This window comes from Mirounga leonina, unplaced genomic scaffold (assembly GCF_011800145.1).
Source record: "Mirounga leonina isolate KUSES-001 unplaced genomic scaffold, KU_Mleo_1.0 Mir_418, whole genome shotgun sequence".
NCBI lineage: Eukaryota > Metazoa > Chordata > Mammalia > Carnivora > Phocidae > Mirounga > Mirounga leonina.
Genome location: NW_023270739.1, coordinates 2,227,483 through 2,246,508, shown reverse-complemented (window position 1 = coordinate 2,246,508; position 19,026 = coordinate 2,227,483). Strand labels below are relative to the sequence as shown.

The 19,026-nt window shown below is 57.5% G+C and overlaps 1 protein-coding gene across 1 annotated transcript in view; it reads right to left on the bottom strand.

The window, feature by feature from the left end:
- SULT4A1 (sulfotransferase family 4A member 1) overlaps nucleotides 1–19,026 on the bottom strand; it is a 31,944-nt gene that overhangs the window by 12,192 nt on the left and 726 nt on the right. The window contains exons 2-5 of the mRNA XM_034987236.1: nucleotides 18,874–19,023; nucleotides 1,768–1,898; nucleotides 1,424–1,504; nucleotides 744–870 (exon numbers count right to left, since the gene is read on the bottom strand). Of these exons, the coding sequence (XP_034843127.1) occupies nucleotides 744–870; nucleotides 1,424–1,504; nucleotides 1,768–1,898; nucleotides 18,874–19,023 (489 nt within the window). The remainder of the gene's footprint in view (nucleotides 1–743; nucleotides 871–1,423; nucleotides 1,505–1,767; nucleotides 1,899–18,873; nucleotides 19,024–19,026) is intronic.

The window sequence follows — 19,026 nt, the reverse complement described above, 5'->3', positions numbered from 1 at the left end:
CTAAGACTTGAGTTGGGAAATAAATTGTCCAGGCCCGGATTTAATCCAAGTACTGATGTGGCCCGTCTCAAGCCTTGCAGTGCAAACTGTCACTGAACTCCCGCTGGCAGTCCCGGAAGGGTGCCAGAGAAGCCATGGACGGTGACCGGGGAGCCACCTTGGCCAGGTCCCTGTGCGGGAGGGGTGACCCAGTCTGCTCCTGCCCTGGGGAGGGGAGACTGGGGAGGACCCCCCTTTGCCTTCTCCCCTGGGAACGAGCTCCTGCAGAGCCCTGCCTCGCCCCTCACCCGTCACACAGCCCGGGGCTGGGGGGCCACATCTCCAGCCCGATCCTCAAGCGCAGCTCAAGGCCATGGGGCTCTCACGAGGCCACAGCCCCCACTCGGGCCTCTGTCACCAACAGCAGAACTCTCCCGGCCTCCCTTTTTACTGTTCAGAATCCAGGCAGGAAGAGGAATGCTTTGAACAGGGGACCTCCTCAGAACCCCAACGATGTGGGTGAGAGACAAGGGCTTCTGAGTTGGACACAGCTCTGCCACGCCCCTGCCACGCCCCTGCCACGCCGCCTGCCAAGCTTCCAGTCGCCCCTGAGCCCCATTTCTCCACCTGTCAGCAGGACAGCAGGCCCCACCCACGTGCTCATTGCAGGAACTGGGGGCGACGTGGGCGAAGCACAAGCCCACGCAGGGGTTCAGTGAATGAGCCGGCCCTGTCCTAATGCCCACGCAGGCTGAGACACTTACGCTTGTCGTTCATGAACCTCCGGCAGAACTCCTGGAAAGTGCCTCGGTAGCTCATGGTCCGCAGGGAGCGGTGGAACTGGTAGTAGGACACCACCAGGTCCTTGGGGTTCCGCGCCATGTATATGACCTGCGGCGGGAGGGAGGGGAGGCTCGGTCACCGCCCCTCTGACCCACTGTAAACTGCCACCCCATCTCCAGCCCCGAGGTCGGCCCCAGATGTGCGCGGCCTCCACGCCAGCTGAGGTGCATTCTCCTCCATGTAAGAGCATCTGGTGGGATGACACCTGAGCGTTGGATTATGTTTCTGTCCTGCGCCATGACTTTAGAATGAGTGGAAGACAGAAACAGGACGGGCTTGACACTGGTTGTGAGAATCAGAGGCCTCGTCAACTAAACACACTGAGAAAATGAGAAAGATCAGAGACCGTGAAAGCAGCGGTGGGTCCTCGGCCTGACACAGGAGCAGAAACCGGACCCAGGCCGGTCAAGCCCAAGTTCGACTGTAAGGAAAAACCCAAATTAGAAACGTGGACAAAATGCTAGGGGTGCAAGCTCAGAGATGGCCTCTACCGTGTTTCCGCACACCCGGGCCTCTAGAACTCTGGACCGTGGCCCTGAGCACTGCTGGACCAGCTCTGCTTGTTGGAATCTCTGCCGGGGGTTGGGGGGAGGGCGGTTACCTTAGAATCACCATTGTGGAGATCGGAGGGCAGGAAGCGGTAGGGGAGGTGGCTTTTGATGAGGCGGGGAGACGTCAGCTCCTGCGGAGGGTCAGAGGGAGAGGCGTTCAGAGGACACACGGCTGCTCATTTGCCTTGGGGCCTGATGGTCAGGACCTGCACTCTGCCAAGAAATTTCTCACCCAAGATCCGGCCACCCCCCATGCCAGACAAGACTGTCTAGGGGGACTGGGAGCTCTCTGCTCTCCCTCCACCCGTGGGCTCCCCGAGCCCCTCAGGAGCAATTGTCACTCTGGGTCCCCAGGGAATCCTAGGGGCTAGGTACTGCTGGCCCAGAGAAGCACCTTGATGATGTCCAGGCCCGGCTGCGGGTACTCCAAGACCGGGAGCTGCTCGTCAATGTTCATCAGGCCGATCTCATCAGGGTCGGCCCCCTGGCTCACCAAGTAGACCACCTCCTGCAGCAGGCTTGTGCCTGGATGGAGAGAAGTCCCGGGGGGTGGCTCTCAGAGGAAGCCTAAGGGCCAGCCCCATTCTCCAGGTAGCACCTGCTGCCTAAGATCAGGCCTGAAGACCCACAGGCCCATCCCACACCTGGCCAGCCACCAAGTGCAGAGCCCTGGTGAGCAGGACACCCCAGGGACAGGCAGGACACCCAGCCAAGAGTGTAACCCCTGGGGGAAAGGTGGCTCCTGGTGCCTCTTCTGGCCCGTGTGTGCAGGCCCCACTCTGCTCAGGCTTTCAGCTCCAGGTCACCACCAGTGAGCCCAGGGCTCCCATCACCACCCCACCTGACCTCTCGGAAGAAACAGACACGGCAGGCTGGTGCCTCCTCCTCAAGACTTTGGTCCTTCTACTCCGGGGGTATTGGTCTATCGCTCGTTCTCATCCTCCCACCCTAAAAACACTGACTGCCCCAAACACTGCCTCAGACCCCTGCTTCCTGGCTGCCTGCACTCCCTAGAGGGCTCATGCCATCCCCCCACCAAAGCCAGCTCCACACTCCCCCCGCACCTGTCTGTGCACCCAGGAACGCACACTGCCAACGCCTCACAGGGACCAGGCCTGCCCCCACAACCAACGGCCAGCCTACCCATGCCCGTTCGGGCCTACACTCAGCAACCTCTGGATCTGCCGTTAAGGTGAGCCAAGAGCTGGCCCTTCCATCCCGGGCGGCACTGCGAGAGCCCCCAAAGCTCTCTGCTCAGCTCACCCAACCCGTCAGTCTGACCGGCCATTCCAACCCAGACGTTAGATGGCATTGCTCGTCCATAGAGACCCTCCAGCGGCCTCACCTCTCCTCAGGGTAAGGTCTTCCCCACGGCCTGCAGGCCTGTCCCTCTGTGCCCCCCCGCCCCCAGCACCTCTGACGGCCTCTCTCTCCATCTACTGAGCTCCTACTGGCCTCCCTGCAGGTCGGAGCGTGCCAGACTCATCCCCACCGTCTGCATCTGCCAGCACCTGCCTGGAGCCCCTTCCTCCCTCTGACTCCCTGACGGGCCACATCTGACACTCGCACACTCCCCGCTCCCCCACACTGCACCAACAGGCCGGGAACAGCCTGCACGTTCCTTTAGGGGCTCCCACCCTCCCACTGTAAAGACATGGGCCCGGTTCTTTGCTGTAATGGGAGAGCCAGCACGTAGCCGTGCTCAATTCCTACTTTCTGAATGGACAAGCAAACCTTGGGTGCTGAGTAATCAGAAGAGAATACCTTGTTCGAGGAAGACTTCCTGGAGGAGGCAGCTTTGAAGCAAAGCACTGAAGAAAATAGTGTGGTGGCTTTTTTAATTCAAACAGAAATAACTTTATCTAGTAGCCACACGATCCTCCCACCAGCCCGAAAGGTGGGGACCATTACCCCCATTTACAGATGAGGAGCCTGAGGCCAAACTGTGCCCCAGGTCACATGGCCAGCGTGTGGCTTCCACCCCACTCCTCCTGGTGAGGTCCGTTCACCCAACGGCCCAGGGCACCTGCACGGGGGAGTCCATGCCCTCCGAAGTCAGACTGCGGGCAGAGTCCCCAAAACAGGCCTCTCCCGGTGACATCTTCAGGACCTATGTTTAGTGCTCCCTGCCCCCAGCCCTGCAGCTCCCCCAGGCAGTGACCTGGACAGACACTCTGCCCATTAGCATCATCTTACATCGACAGTGGCATATCAATTCCACAAGCCCCCTCTTTGCCTCATTAAGTATCTCTGCTGGGAGACCAGCCTCCTTAGAGCCCAAGGAAGCTCTCCACCTGCCTCCCTACCAGCCTGTCCCCATGTCCACTTCCTGCCCAAGCAACTCGGCCCGGCCTTGCCCAGCCTTTGGCATAAGCTCCAGGAAGGCCCGCGACACACCCCACGGCACCGGGGCAGCCAACGGGGCACGGGGGACGAGGGCAGCGAGCGGCCCCCGGCCTCTCTGGGGCGAGAAGCCGGCTGGCGAGATGGGACAGAATGATCACAGGAAAAGCCCAGCTAGAGAGGATGATGACAACACTGACCGGTCACCGTCACCGAAGACCAAACACAGGCTGTGCTGTCCACAAGGGTCTGCCCCAGGTGCCGGCTGCGCCCCAGCCTGTCCCCACTGGCCTCTCCTCTGCACGTCCACTGCCACCGCCCTGGCGGTGCTCCAGATGTCAGCATGAGCCCAGCTGGCCCCTCCACGGCTGCGGTGACCCCTCCACCCGCCGTGTCCCGGCGGCTCTGGGCCCCTCTGGCACTCTGGGCTGTGGCCGGGTCTTCCATCGCCCCCAGAACTCAGCACTCCCGTGGCCCAAGCCTTCAACGGGCCGCCCTCCTGCCTGACCAACCTGATCTTTGAGCCGCCACTCCTAGAAGCTTTCCCAGACACCCCGTCCCATCTGTAGCCCTCCTGCAGTGCTCAGCACCCCGGGCCTCTGGGCCTACTGCTTTGGCGCACTGGGCGTGAGTGGGGGCTTGAGATGACGGAGGTCGTGTCCTAGTTACATATCAGTTCTTATGGCTGCCTTGGCTTCTGTCCACAGCTCTGGAGGTCAGAGGCCCACACAGGCCACGCTGGGCTCAAATCAGGGTGTGGGCACGACCGCTCCCCTCTGGAGGCTCCAGGGGAAAAGTCCTTCTCTTGCTTTTCCAGCTGCAGCCACACCGTGTCACCCTGCCTCCTTCTTCGGCGGTCAGGAACCCCCTGTGAGCACACCCAGCCCCCAGAGTCCAGCATAACCTCCCACCTGAGGGGCAGCTGACTGGCAACCTCCACCCTCCTCACCACAAAAGGTGAAATACTCACAGGTTCGCGCATTAGGACGTGGACATCTTCGGGGGCCGTTAACTCTGCTGACCACACTCACATCACACTCCTCACACAGCTCCTGACCCAGAGTAGATGCTCAGGAAGTACACAGGCCTGACGACTGAACGAGGCTGCAAAGCCCCCCCGCCCACCCGGGAAACGGGACTAATCTCGCGCGCTTGCGTCCGGGAGCACCATCCCCACATCGTCCACACCCAGGGCGACTCTCCCGTCGGGAGACCTTCCCTGCCCGGCTGCGGACACCTCCACTCAGGGGAGCCGTGCGTCTCCTACATGGGAATTAGGGCAGAGTCCTCACTTGGGATCTGGTGGTGGCCACTCAAGGGGTATCCCCCCCACCTACTCCTTTATTCATTCAACAGGTCTGCACTGAGAACCGGCCCTGGGAGTCCTCCCCTGACCCCCGAAAATGTGGCAATGCTCCCCCCTTCCTCACAGGGCTATTGGGGGCAGGGCCATGAAGTGAGCCACTCCGAGCCAAAGAGGCTCAATACAAACGAGCATCTCTCGGAGCTCCTAACGCCAGGACAGGACCGCTCACACCAAGGACACAGCACAGCCTCCTGCCAACCCAGGCCACCCTCATCCCAACAAGGGACACAAGCTGTCGGCCCCCTCCCGTCAGAGCCACATCCTGGACAATAGGTGACACGGGGTCGGGGTGGGGGCGGGCAGCTCCTGCACAAGTCAGGAGGAGGTTCAGAGTTTGGGCTACTAGCCTGAGGTCAGCGAGCTGGGAAGGGGAGTGCTCCTCTGCAGTGGGGACCCAAGTCTGCAGGCCCCCACCTGCCCCCCCAGCCCCGGGGCCTCCGAGCACGCCCAGCAGACCCGAGGGCAGAGAAGCCAGCCCTGTGTGAAGCCCACCGTGTAGCCTGCAGGGAAGTGGTGGTGGGGAGGAGCTGCCAGGGCTGGATCCAGGCCAGAAGCCCCTGCACGCCCACAGCCGCTGGGCCAGGCTGCACAAGAGCATGCAGGGGTGAAGCGGGACCTCAGCAGCCCCGACCATCCCACTGCAGTCTGAGGCCAGCAGGGGAGGCAGGCATGGGGGGCCTGCAGCAGGAGCCAGTCTGCCCGCCAGCAAATCCAAGCTGAGGCAGAGGAGGGCCGGGCTCTGCAACCACAGACGGGGAGGGCTGGCGGGCAGCGCGGCCTCTTGGGGAGAAGCACAGTCCACACGCTCCCCAACAGCTCCATGAGCAAGTCAACTGGATGCGAGCCTTTCCAGAAGCACCTCTGCTGACTCCAGCCAAATCGCTGTTTCCATGGGCGGCCGGCCGCGGTGCCTTCTGACACTGGGCCTCTGGGTCCAGACGCCTTGGAAGCCACTGGCATTCTGGGCGAACTCCCCAGAAATCAAGGGCCTGCCTGTCACAACACGGGGGGGTGGAGCCCATCAAAATTCCCACCAGCACTCTGGGGACAGAAGGAACCGGCACTCCAGGGTCAGAACCCATGGGAGCTGGGCCCCAAACCACCAGGATCCCGGGGCGGCAACCCTGCCGGATTCTTTTATTTGCACCGTTAACATTTACCTTGTTTAAAAACTCACGGAGCGCTAGAAGACGGGTGGCAGAAAATCCATTTCTCTTGCCCACCCACAATCCCACTCAGAGCAAACCTTCGGGTGATCTCTTACCCTTAAATTTCTAACGTGCTTCGATAGTTCGTTCACAATCTACAGTTTCCACGGTCTACTGATTCTCAACAGAGGAAGACAAGGATCGGCCAAGTTCGCTCACACAAGCTTCCCTCCTCCTAGTGAAGCCATAGCAGGAGTTTTGGGCTTACTTGGGAGTTTAACCAAGTGTTTTGCTCAAAGTACTCCATGTAGGGATTACACTTACTCTCTTGTACAAGACTGTCATTTTCCTAGAGTAAATCACTGCCTTTGCTTGCTTCATTTTCCTTGTAGCCACCAGCAATTCTCTCCCCGACCCTGTAGCAAGCCCTCTGGGATGCTCTCAGTTCTGCTGAATTCCCCCCTGCCCCCTCTGCTCTCCACAACTGTCCTCCCGGGATCTCCTCGGGCTGGAGGTACTGTGTCCACTCTCCGGGTGCCCCTCATTGGGGTTTTCCCACATGCTGGCAGAGCCCACCCTCTCGCGGTTTCCTGAGCATGGGATTGAGCAGGACAAGCATCCGAGTCTACCTCGCTCGTGACCAGCAGTTTGGCTGAGTATGGAATTCTGGGCTGGAGAGCATCTGCCCCAGATCTGTGCTCGCACAGTCCCGACTCCCAGGTGCTAACGCTGTGCTGAGAACTGAGTGCCCGCTTCCCGGTCCTTTGAATGTGGCCCATCTTGCCTCTGGAGACCCTGAGGCTTCACGACATCGTGCTCTGGTGAGCTCCTTCACCCCTCCGTCCATGCCAGACACTTGGGGGCTCTCTAGCTCGCACCCTCGAGTTCTGGACATCCCAGTTTCTGTCATTTTCTCTCCTCCGTACTCTGTTCCCTTTCTGGAACTCTGAGATCTTCCCATTTTCTTAGCTCTTTGCTCCTGTCTGCTATCATTTCATAAAGATTTTTCTACTTCCTGAGATATTTCCTCTGCTTGACCATCCAAACCTCACAACTGAGTTTTCAAAATTTCAGTGACTTTACTCTTAATCCCCAGACTTCTGTCCTGATCTCTCCTTGCTCCTTTCTGGCCAGTGGTCTCTTCAGGGAGGCACACGTGTCCTCGCTCTCCAAGGCGGCTCTAGAGAGGCAGCAGTGCAGGTAGGTTCCCCTGTTTTAGGTTTTCTCCTGTTCCGTATGTTGCCCTGGATTCCTCCAGGCTCCTTTTCCTGCCTTTTGTTTTTGCAGGTCTCTGTCCCTCGTTTTGGAGACTTTAAGGTCTGGTGACCTCGAGTCCCTCCGCAGGTAAGAAAGAGCCCCTGGACGCAGCCATCTGTGGGGGGCAAGGCTTGCTGACTGCGGGCCTTCCTGAGTTGGCGGCGGCGGCCCCGCTGGGGCGCTCTCACTGCAGAGCACGTGCTCCCTGCCCTGGGGGTCCACCGGCACCCCAGGAGCCAAGCAGGGGAGGGGGCTGGGAACCTAGCTTTCGGGAGATCCCCACTTCCGACATGGCACCATATCCCAGCCGAGAGCTGTGCGACTCCCGGAGCCCACAGCCTCCCCGGATCAAATTCCCCAAAGAAACGTCTGTGCTCCGGCCTCTTTCGGCGGTGTCAGGTACCCCCCACTGCGGACGCCCCACAGCTGCACCTCCTCCTGCCCCTGTGGCCCTGCCGCTGCCACCTGCTAGGTCGGTTAACGCTCCACCACCGCATCTGATCGTCTGACCGTGGGATCCGTGTGCATCCGAGATCCCAGGTCACTGCCTCTCCTCCTCTGAGGGCTGCAGACCCTCCTACTCTTTGACTGTCACGCAGCGAGGCCTTAAGAGGAAGGAGAGATGAGCATGTGTTCAACGTGCGCCCTCCATCGAATGTGCCCACAGGCATTCTGGAGTCACCGCACGGCGACGTGTTACAGCCGGGCCCGTCTGGAGACAGCGACAGCTAAGCTTCGGAAACTGCGGCCACAGAGCAGGCCCAGGCCACCCAGGACCCGGGGCTCCCGCAGGCCCCGCACAGGCCACGCGGCCTCCAGGATGCTCGCCCTCGGAAGACAGAGAGAGCGCGGCCGATCTACTGCCAGTTAAGCACCTGTCCCCATCCTGGGAAACTCTACTTGGGCCCTTTGGCTCTCACGGGAACCCCCGGACACCTGGGAGGCCGCGGCGCCCGGAGAGGTGCAGCTCAGACCCTCGTCGGCAGCTGAGTGCGGAAGCGAGGTGGTGCTCAGTGTCCCGGGCACGGTCACGGCTACTCAGCCAAGCCCTCGTTCGACTGTCATGAGCCCCTAGGTGGCCACCATCATCGGACCGCACACGTGAAGAACCACCTCAGAGAGGAACCGCCCCGGGCCACAGACACCAGCAGCCATGAACCCAGAACCCGAAACTCTGACTCCAGAACCGAGTGCTTCCTCACACACACACACACACCGCATGCATACACACACACACATTCATACACACACCACATTCATACACACCACACATTTACATACAACACACCACATGCATATGCACATGACCACACACCACACATACACAGCACACACATATACACAAATGACACACACAAACACACACAGTATACAGACGCACACAAACCACGTACACCACACGCAGCCCAAAGCTTACAAAGCAAGTGGGCAGCAAAACCAAGGCCTCGAGCCACGTGTTCTCACTTGCAGGCTACACTCTAAGCCTGACGCCCCCACAGCCGGGGAGGGAACAAGGCTGAGGCAGAGGGAGGAAGGGGCTGGGACGGGCCCCCACCACTGGGGGAATGCGGCTTCTAGGCCCACAGAGACCCCACGCCAGCATCTGGGCCCCTGCTGGACACCGAGGGGAGACAGATTCAGTTGCTGAGCAGCACTCCCCTCCGCCTTCCAGCAGAGATGATGCCAAGTGGCCACAGCTACCCAGCCCTGCCCTCAGACAGCCCTGGGTGGACACAGTCCCTGCCGGCGGAGGCCCCTCGATTCTGGGGCCCAGACGCCCGGCCTCGCTCTTCCCGCAAGTCTTGGGGGCCGGACGTGGCCGGCACAGCTCTGGCCCTCAGGTTCCAAGCATGGAACAGCCCTGGGCTTTGAGCTAGAAAAGCGTGTGGGCACGGCACCGGGGGCCCCCATCCTCCACCGGGCCCCACCCACACTTTGCCATGTGGCTTCACAGCCCCTCCTGGAAGGCGGCACCTTGCTCAGTGACACTGGGCACAACCAGGCCACTTGCTGTGGCCGGTGCAGGACGCAAAGCCACAGAACTCTGCTCGCGTCTGCTTGCTCTTTTGTGCTTCTACTGGCACCAGGAGAGGAACACTCCCTGGCTAGCCTGCAGGTCCCAGCGCCAGGAGAAGAGTCATCTGGAGCAGGGCTGCCCGAAGCCTCCACTTGACCCACAGACACAGGGGGGTTTTGGCCAAGATGAGCGACAGCAGACGCCAGGCTACAGTAACAGTCTTGTTTTAAGGCACTGAGTCCAGGTGGTCTCTTACACGGCAACAGGCCCAGAATGTTCCAGGTGAAGCGGACATGGAAGAGGGGTCAAGGAAAACAAGGGCTAAAGAAGTACGAGACCCACGCAGGGCGCTACGGGCACCTTACCACATTCAATCCTCCCAGCCGCCCGGTGAGATGGAGCTCATCACCCCCACTTCAAAGAGTAGGACACAGAAACGTGAGGGCCTCAGCCCAAACTGAGACTCAGGCCCAGGTGTCTGTAACCCGCCCTCCTCCAGCAGACCCTCTCTCAGTGCCCAGCGGCCCACCTCAGCCACCCTGGACGTCACCTGCAGCTCGGTGGACAGCCCCCACGTGGGAAGGCTCCCACGTCAAGTGCTGTGTCTGCTTCTCACGCAGCCACGGGAGAAGCAGGCCGCGAAGTGCCAGGAGCCAACGCGCTGAACACCCTGAGGGACAGGAGCTGGCCGGTGAGCACTCACCTCCTGCCCCTCAAGGGAGCCCCCGGAGCCATTTCCACCCCAGCCCTGGAGGCCCCAGCAGGCAGAGCCCCAGGACCCACAAGGGCACCACTCCTGAGACCACCTTCTCCCCTCACCTCCTGCAACCACCTCCCACCTCACTTCTCCACTTCAACCCTTGCTTCAGGCTCTCCACGACCCAAGCACCCCCACTCACAGGCTGGCTTCACCCTCTCCCACGGGAGACGCAAACCAACCGAAGGCAAGGCCACGCGGGCTCCGGCTTATGGAGGCCATGTCTGAAATCCTGGCTCGGCCACTTCCTGACACCCAGATGCTGAGCAAGAAGGAGCCCCTCTCGGTCTGTCTCCTCGTCTGTAAGGTGCAGACCACCACGTGGATTAAATGTCATGACGCCTGGCTGCCAAAGGCATCAGCAGCGGTGACGGTGGGGCTGACCAGGGTGGTGGAGGAGGAGCCTGCCCAACACAGGCCCCTGGGGGCTGGTGCACCCGGAGCCAGGCCCACTGGAAGGCAGAGGCAGACCTGGGCCAGCTGCTTCTTGGGCCGCAGTCCCCTACCTGCAAATGGGCCCCCCTCCCAGGGAGGCTATGAAGAGGGCACCCAGCACAGATATGGGAAATGCTCACACCTCGTGGTCTGCTCTGAGGCCTAAGACAAACCCAGCCATCACCAGTCCACGGCCCTGCCACTGGGGGGTGCGGGCCCAGGACAGCCTGGCTCGTTCCAGGCTCAGCCAGGCCTCCCGAGAGCTGGCTGTGCACCACAGAACACTCACAAAGCTCAAACTGAGGTCTCTGGCTTTTTAGACCCTCTGGAAATGACTTATTTAGCTTCCAGAAAACTCCAGTAACTCTGCAGAGCATGCCTTGGGGAAGTTTCCACGTCCCAACCGCCCCTCTGCCTGCCTTAATGAACTCCTGAAGTCCGTGCTGGGTGCTTGCTCCCTGCCAACAACAGCATCGTGCTGTGCAGCTCACTGTCCGACATTCCAGAAGCTGCAGGTATGCCCACTGCCTCACCTGTCGAGAGCTGAGGGAGCAGGGCTGCTTCCCCCAGGATGCAGGGAGCTGGGAGGAGCGTGGCTCCTACGCTAATGAGGAAAGGCTGGATTAGCACGATCCTCACCGGTCTCTGAGCCCATCAGAGAGCTGAAGCTGCAGGGCAGCCGAGAGGCAGGAAGCCCAGACAGACGGGCCCTCCAGACAGGAAGAGAAGCAAGGCACCATGCAAGCGGGAAAGAAGAATTCAGGGGAAACTATTTTACACACTGCCAGGACTAACTGCGGGCTCGAGGGGCCAGACACAAGGAGAGGGCTGGCATCGAACAGACTCATGTCTGCAGACCTACACAGGGGCTCACAAGAAAGACCAGGGGCGGCAGGCTGGAGACAGAGTTCCTCCATGCTGTGGCTGCAGGAAAAGGGAAAACCCTGCCAGGGTCCTTTTCCTTCTGTGGGAAAAAAGCTTTACCACACTGGAGGAGGAAGAGCAAACCCTGTTGCTCCAAGAGCCCAGGTGAAGAACCGATATGGCTTTAGAATGGGTGACAGCAAAAGACTGTGCCCTCGCGCGGGGAGCAGAAAACATCCCTGGGCTCTATCAGAGACCCCTAAATGCTGGAAGAGACATAAGACTTTCCTGCGCAAGATCCACCATCAAGGCAGAGCTGGCTGCCACGGGGTGGGGGTGGGGGGAGGTGCAGGACCATGGAGAGAGCCCCACCAAAGCCCAGGAGCTCAGAGCCTGCCTAAGCCTGAAGCTAGCTCTAAGGCTGCAGCTGGACCAGACAACAGAGTACCGGCCCCTCAAAACCCTTCCTCTCTAAGCCAGTAAATCGAGCAACAAGTAACAACAGTCTACCCCTGGGGGAGGGACAAGGGTGTGGGGGTCAGGAACAATGAGGAAAGACCCTCCGGAAACTCAGCCCCCATGCTAAGCACAAGGTGATGCTACAGAAATTAAAATGAGTGGTCATTCAAGTGACCAGAGCAACCACAGAACCCAAATATAGCCCAACTCATACCAGACTGACTCCCCTCCAATGCTAACGGCTTGGCAGAAAAAGGCAGGCCCATTTCCAAGTATAAAAACAACTGACCTTCATCCCTGGAGCCAGTACACCATGTCCAGCATTCAATCGAAAAGTACTACTTGTTAAAAAAAGGCCAGAAAAAGGAATTATCTCAGGTCAAAAGACAAATCAACAGAATCAGACTCAAGAGAATTTAAAATAAGTCTGTTTCATATGCCAAAGAACTGCATGGAAAAGGTGGACAACATGCTTGAACAGACAGGATATTTTGGCAGCAAGATGGAAACTACAAGTGGAAATGCTAGAGGAAAAATGAAAACACAGGAACAGGAATGTGCAATGCTTCTGAATGTGGCTCACAGACCTGACTTTGTAGATCTGACACAGTGGAGGAAAAAATTAGTTAACCTGAAAAATGGTCAACGGAAATTTCCCAAGCTGAAACACAAAGAGAAAGAGTGAAAAAACAGAAGATCCAAGAGCTGTAGGACAATACTGATCTCACATATATGTAACTAGTATCTCAGAACAAAAGAGAGAACAGGACAGAAGAAATATTTGAGGAGCTAATAGCTGACATTTTTCCAAAATAATGGAAGGCAATTATCATATGATCTCACTGATATGTGGAATTTCAGAAACAAAACAGAGGATCCTAGGGGAAGAGAGGAAAAAATAAAACAAGACGAAACCAGAGAGGGAAACAAACCATAAGAGACTCTTCATCAGAGGAAACAGACTGAGGGTTGCTGGAGGGGAGGGTGGTGGGGGGATGGGGTAACTGGGGGATGGACATTAAGGAGGGCACGTGATGGAATGGGCACTGGGTATTATAGAAGACTGGTGAGTCACAGGCCTATACCTCTGAAACCAATAAAACATTATGTTAATTAATTGAATTTAAATTTAAAAATGTTTTAAAAAAATAACAAAAGGCAATAAACCACAGATCCAAGAGGCTCAGAGAACCCCAAGCAGGATAACTATCAACCCCTCAACCAAAAATACATACCTGGACACATCAGATTCAAAGTGCTGAGAATCAAAGAAAGAGAATCTTGAAGGCACTCAGAAGAAAAAGACCCACTCCACAAAGGAACAAAGAATTACAGCCAACCTTTCAACGGAAACTATGTAAGCCAGAAGACGATGGGGTGACACCTCTAGAGTGCTGAAGGATACTAGGAGGGGTACCCAGGAAGGATGGATGGTTGGTCCCATGCTTAACGGATGAGTAGCATCTTGAAGATGAGAAGTCCTCATCAGGGAATCAGAGGGAAGGAGAAGGAGGACAAGGAAGGGGAGGGGAAGAGTACACCAGAGAGTGAGGCAAAGGCAAGAACGGAAGAACTGGGCATGTTCTGCCAGTTCCATGTGGCCGGCAAGTAAGGAGGAAGCACAGGTGAGGTCCCAGGTCCCAGGTCCCAGAACAGGCTAGGAGTTTAATGTTGCCTGAAGGCAAAGAAGAGTCCATGAAGAGGTCTAATGAGGGAGCGACCAAGGTCAGAGTTGCTTCTAAGAGGTCACTTCAGCTGCAGAGGAAGAGGCAAACCAACGGGGGAGGCCATGCAACGTTCCAGGCAAGAGAGGAAGAATCCCACGACTGCAGCAGGGACGGAGAGGGGCAGACACATCTGAGAGCTTACCAGGTGCGGTCTGATAGGACAGCCACAGGCCACGTGTGGCTCCTGAGCACCCAAGACACAGCGAGTGCCACTGAGGAACTGAATTTCCACTTGTATTTCATCCCGACTCATTGAATTTAAAAAGCCACATGTGGCCAGAGGCTACTGGAGTGGGCGGCACAGTCGTAACCTGTCACATGAGCGAAAATGTCAGAAACGTGAAAATACTCTTAGTAGTGGACTGTTGGAAGAAAAAAACAGGACCTAATTACTGCTTTTACCACCAGAAATCCCCCGGCCCTGTGAGCCCTGGGTCGCCATCAGTGGGGGCAGGGAGGGGACAAATAAGGGACGCCAATCACAAAGTGTGTGTGTTAACAGAGGAGAGGCAGAAGTCATCCCTGTCGAGGAGGAATGAGGAATCAGGACGAGACCCTGAAGCTCAGGGTGGGGACTAGGAGTCTCCTATTCCCCTGGAGTCAGAAAGACACTCCTCCCAGAGGCCCCTGCTCCTTTCGCTCTCCAGAACCCGGGGGGCAGTTCTTCAGGCTTTCTCTTCCAAGCCCAGGTGGCGGTAAGGAGAGAGGTCCCCCTCGTCAACCCAGGAGCCTGGATGTGCCACCCTCTTTCCCGATCCGGAGACCCCTTGATTATGTGCAGAGAGCCGGAATAAGAGCAAAGCGAAGGAGCAGGGGAAGGAGGACAGAAACAGAAGGCGGAAAAGGAAAGAGGAAGGGCACAGCTACTCCGGAACGAGACCTGTTACACTCTTCACACCCCTACCCTCTCTTCCGGGACACGGGCCACCGACCGCCATGTGCAAGAGCACTAGCCCCCCTGTGCGGTGCAGCTGAGAGGCAGGGGTGTGCATGCTGCTCTCAGGACAAAGGTGAGCTCTCGGTGGGAGGGCAGGTCCCTCAACATCTCCTAGCCCACTTCCTGGTCCACGCACTGAGGCTATGAACAGCCTCCTCCCTGGGCGGTAGGAAAATGAAATGAGATGCCATATGTGAACACCTGGGACACACCCAGCCCGGAACAGGTGCTGGGCAAATGAGGGTGCCCATCCCCCCATCTCTCCTCCCACTCTTCCGGGGCTTGTTCATCTCCACCATCTACAAGTAAAAACTGCACACTCAGATGTTGGTTCTACCCCTTCCCCCCCCCTCCACCCCTCACTGGACCTGTATCCATCTACAAAAAGGAAACAATTACAAGAACATAGGGTTGTTCTGAGGCTCAAAAGAGGCAGACACTGGGAATGGAGCTGAAATCGGTAATCCCACTCTGCCTCACTTCAAGGTCCCAGGCCACCTCCTCCATGCAATCCTCCAGTGATCCTCCTTCCTGGGCCCCTGACCTGACCCTGTCAGTTAGCTTTCAGAATCAGGAGCCTGGCTTCCTAATGTCACCGCCAGCTCCTTGAGGAGAGTGTCACCACATTCACAACACTCCCCAACCCGCCTCTCCTAGGCATGGTGACATGCGCATACAAAGAAAAGGAAGTCATCCACCTAGCCTGGGATCTGAGGCTCTCCCTCCAGCCTCCCCATCCCAAGCTATCTTAAAATTTGAGACTCAAATGAATCCATCATGTCCAATCCCCCCATTTTTCATGGGCAAACCAAGGTCACCCGGGGACAGGCCCAGAACCAGGATCAAGGTGCTCTCACCCCTCAGCAGTGATTCACTTCTTCCCTCTTAATCAGTGACAGGAGAACGTGGATGCCTTTCAGGGCAGGTTGGAACCAAAAGGAAAATAACATCAGGAGGCAGGCACTCTGGCCCAGCCAAGGAGCATATCCCAAAGCTGATGCTCAGTGACTTTGGGGACCAGGAACCTGGTGGCAAAGCCAACAGCAGTGCTCACCATCACCCACCACGGACAGTCGTGAGATGTTTCCATAGACGAGTCGATTTAACACTACGACCGCCTTGGGATCAAAGAGGCTGTAAGAATGAATGATGATAAACCAGGACGGAGATACAGAGACCAGTTCTCCCCAGAAGGCACAGTGGGCTCCCAGTATCTGGATCACAGTCTGAATGGGGGTCATCCCAGAGAATTTCTGGCCATGGTGGAAGTTTCCCACATCCCTATGGTCCAACATGTGGCTACTGAGCACCCGAGACATGGCAAGTGCTACTGAAGAATTGAGTTTCTACTTGTATTTCATCTCGACTCATTGAATTTAAAAAGCCACATGTGGCCAGAGGCTACTGGAGTGGGCAGTGCAGTCCTAACCTGTCATCTGAGCTGAAATGTCACAAACACAGAAACGCTTCTAGAGCGTAGTGGAGTGTTAAGGGAAAAAACAGGATCTAATTACCACCAGAAATGCCCCGGCCCTGTGAACCCCTGCTCCCCAGCAGTCGGGGGGAGGGAGAGGACATGAGGCTCTACAAGCCCTTCCAGCTCTGACCACTTGCAAGGTCATTCCGAGCTCCCAGACTTGGTTTCCTGACTACTTGTCCCGATCCTGGCACCAACACCCCGGCAGCTGCTACCAGTGCCCCAGCAGACGGTGAGCTCACTGAGGGCAAGCAGCAGACGGGACTTCCCTCTGCAGCCCCAGCACCTAGGAAAGCGTCTGGGCACAACAGGGGAGCGAAGGCCAGCGTGAATAACAGGACCCTTTCTTGTGCTTACCATGCATCGGGCATGGGGAGGGCACTCACGCATCATGCCGCTCTTCCTCACAGCTGCCCAGCAAGGTGGTAAGGTGGTCTCCCCTGCCCCTGCAGAAACCACAGCTCCAAAGGGTGGCAGAGTACTTGGCCTATGGGATTCCGTAAGCGGCTGCTCACCTATTCCTAAAGCATTCGGGTCCATCCCAAGCCGCAACCGGCTTGTGCTCAAGAAAAAGGCCCCCAAGACCCAAGGGCTGGGGCCACCTCAGCGACTGCGCAATTTAAGTTGCAAATTTCATGGCAGAAGAAACCAAGGCTCAGCCTCGCCCAAGTGCAACGGCTTGCTGGAACCAGCTCTTCCTGCTGCCAGAGGCCACTGGCAATGACTTCCAGGGCCCTTTTCTCTGGTTGAGAGAAAAATCTTTATGGCAGACTTTGGAGACCAGTCTTCCACCCCTTGATCATTTCATGTAACAAACTTCACAAACAGTGGGGTGGAGAGAACGAAAGCCTTCAGAGGCACTGGTAAGAGCCTGGAAAGGCCATAAAGGCTGCTGGAAATTTTTTTTAAGTTTTAAAGAAGTGGCTCTCTAGGGCTCTGTGTGTAGGGATCTCATGCAAGGCACAAAGGTCTCAAGGCTACCACTGGGTTTTCTGTCACTAAGGGAAAGAGCCCTGTTTACTCTTCTTATTTAAAAAATTTAGGGTGTGCTTTCATCTGTCTTTAAAAGATGCAAGTTACAAATAAGATTTGAGTTTGGGTCATCTAGAAAACTTCCTTACACTAACACCTTATTCCCCATCAAGGTGCCCAGTAAGGTCCCTGCAGAACCCCACCTGGCCCCCAATGCAGGGTCCCTCTAAAGCATCCTCACAAGCCCCAAGTACACAGCTTTCCAAGTGAGCATCCTCGTCTGTGCCTCCTCCCCCACCAGCTTCTTAACTTCATAAAATGGAGGAAGGTACACAAACTACAATCTCTCATCTGCAATTCAAAAATCCTAAAGCTCACCCCAAACCAAGTTTTTCACAATTCATTTGCAGGCAAACCCTGACCTAAAATGACATGAGATGATTTTTAGTCTTTATTGCTCTCATTTTTAATGTGGGGTCCAAAGTACAGCCTCACACCCAGCTGGGGGGTCTTTCAGCTGTAGGATATCTAAGGCTCTAAAGTCCAAAAAATGCTGAGTTCCCCATACCCATGGGGCTGTGGGGCCACAGCAGAAGGAAAGCCCCTGGCCATGGCAAATGCCGTGTGTGCATCTCCTCCCATTCCCCCTTCCCAAGGGCAGCCTGGACGCACCTCCAGACTTCTTCAAGCACCCCCCCACCAGCACGATTCCCCACCCCATCATCACTGAGGCCCCGTCCCCAACCTTCCTCAGAGGACCAGGCCTACCACTCAGGTGTCTGGGACCCTGCAACAGCTCTGAGAGCCTGGCATACAGCTCTTCCAGCAAGCTGCACCGCTGCTGATCCAACATGACCTCCAGGCTGGCCACCTTCTAGACCAGCTACAGACACACTGCCCAGTCTGGGTTCAGGTGTCTCCCTCCTTCTCCAACACAGTGGAAACAAGGGAAACCCTTACGTGTGTTCCAAGAACAGGGAAGCGGCCTCTTTTCCCTATAAACCTCAGAAGAGACACCACATGATGATCTCGTACATCAAATCCTGGGCAGACCAGCCTGGCTTTAAATCCCAGCTCTGCCAGTTATCAGCTGTGTGACCTTGGACAAACCACTGCCCCTCTCTGAGCCTCACTGCCTGGACTGTGAAGTGAAGATGACCATCTCTACCTCACGCGATTATCATGAATATGAAGTCAGCTAATGCTGGGAAATGAATGCCCTGGGTCCTGCATGACGTTACCTGAGTGATGGAGACGGCCCTGAAACAAGGGAACACCGGGCATGCACTCTGAGCATGGCTGGTCCCATCCCCCACCCGGTGCCCACGCAGAAAATCAGGGACGTCCTGACGCCCGTTTTAACCCCCTTCCCAAATGATCACCAAGACTTTGCACTCATCAAAGGCTGAACCGGGTCCAGGAACAGAGAGGTTAAGTGACTGTCCAAGGTCACACAGCCAGCTGGGTAACGGGAGGGGATGCAGGGAGGGGTGGCGGCCCTGGGCCTGTCCTCCTGGCAGCTCCGGCCAAACAGGCTCCATCGCCAGGGGACGCCGTCCAGCCGTGGACAGCCGGGCCCACCTCAGAAGGTCTCCGGCCTTGGTTTCCCCAAATGCCGGCCGACCCCCACCCCCGCCCCGCCCGGGGGGGTTCCGGCCCCCCGCCCTCCCAGACCCCGACGGGAAGCCCCTGGCGCGGGCACGCCGCAGAGCCGGGCGGGCGGGGTCTGCGCGGGGCTCACCGGACTTGGGGTAGGTGACGATCCACACATCGCTGGGCCGCACCGGGAAGTTGGCGATCTCCTCCATCTTCCCGCGGCAGAAGGGCGGCAGCCGCACGCCGTGGAACTCGAAGTACTTGCTCTCGAACTCGCCCGGGGTGCTGGGGGTCGGCC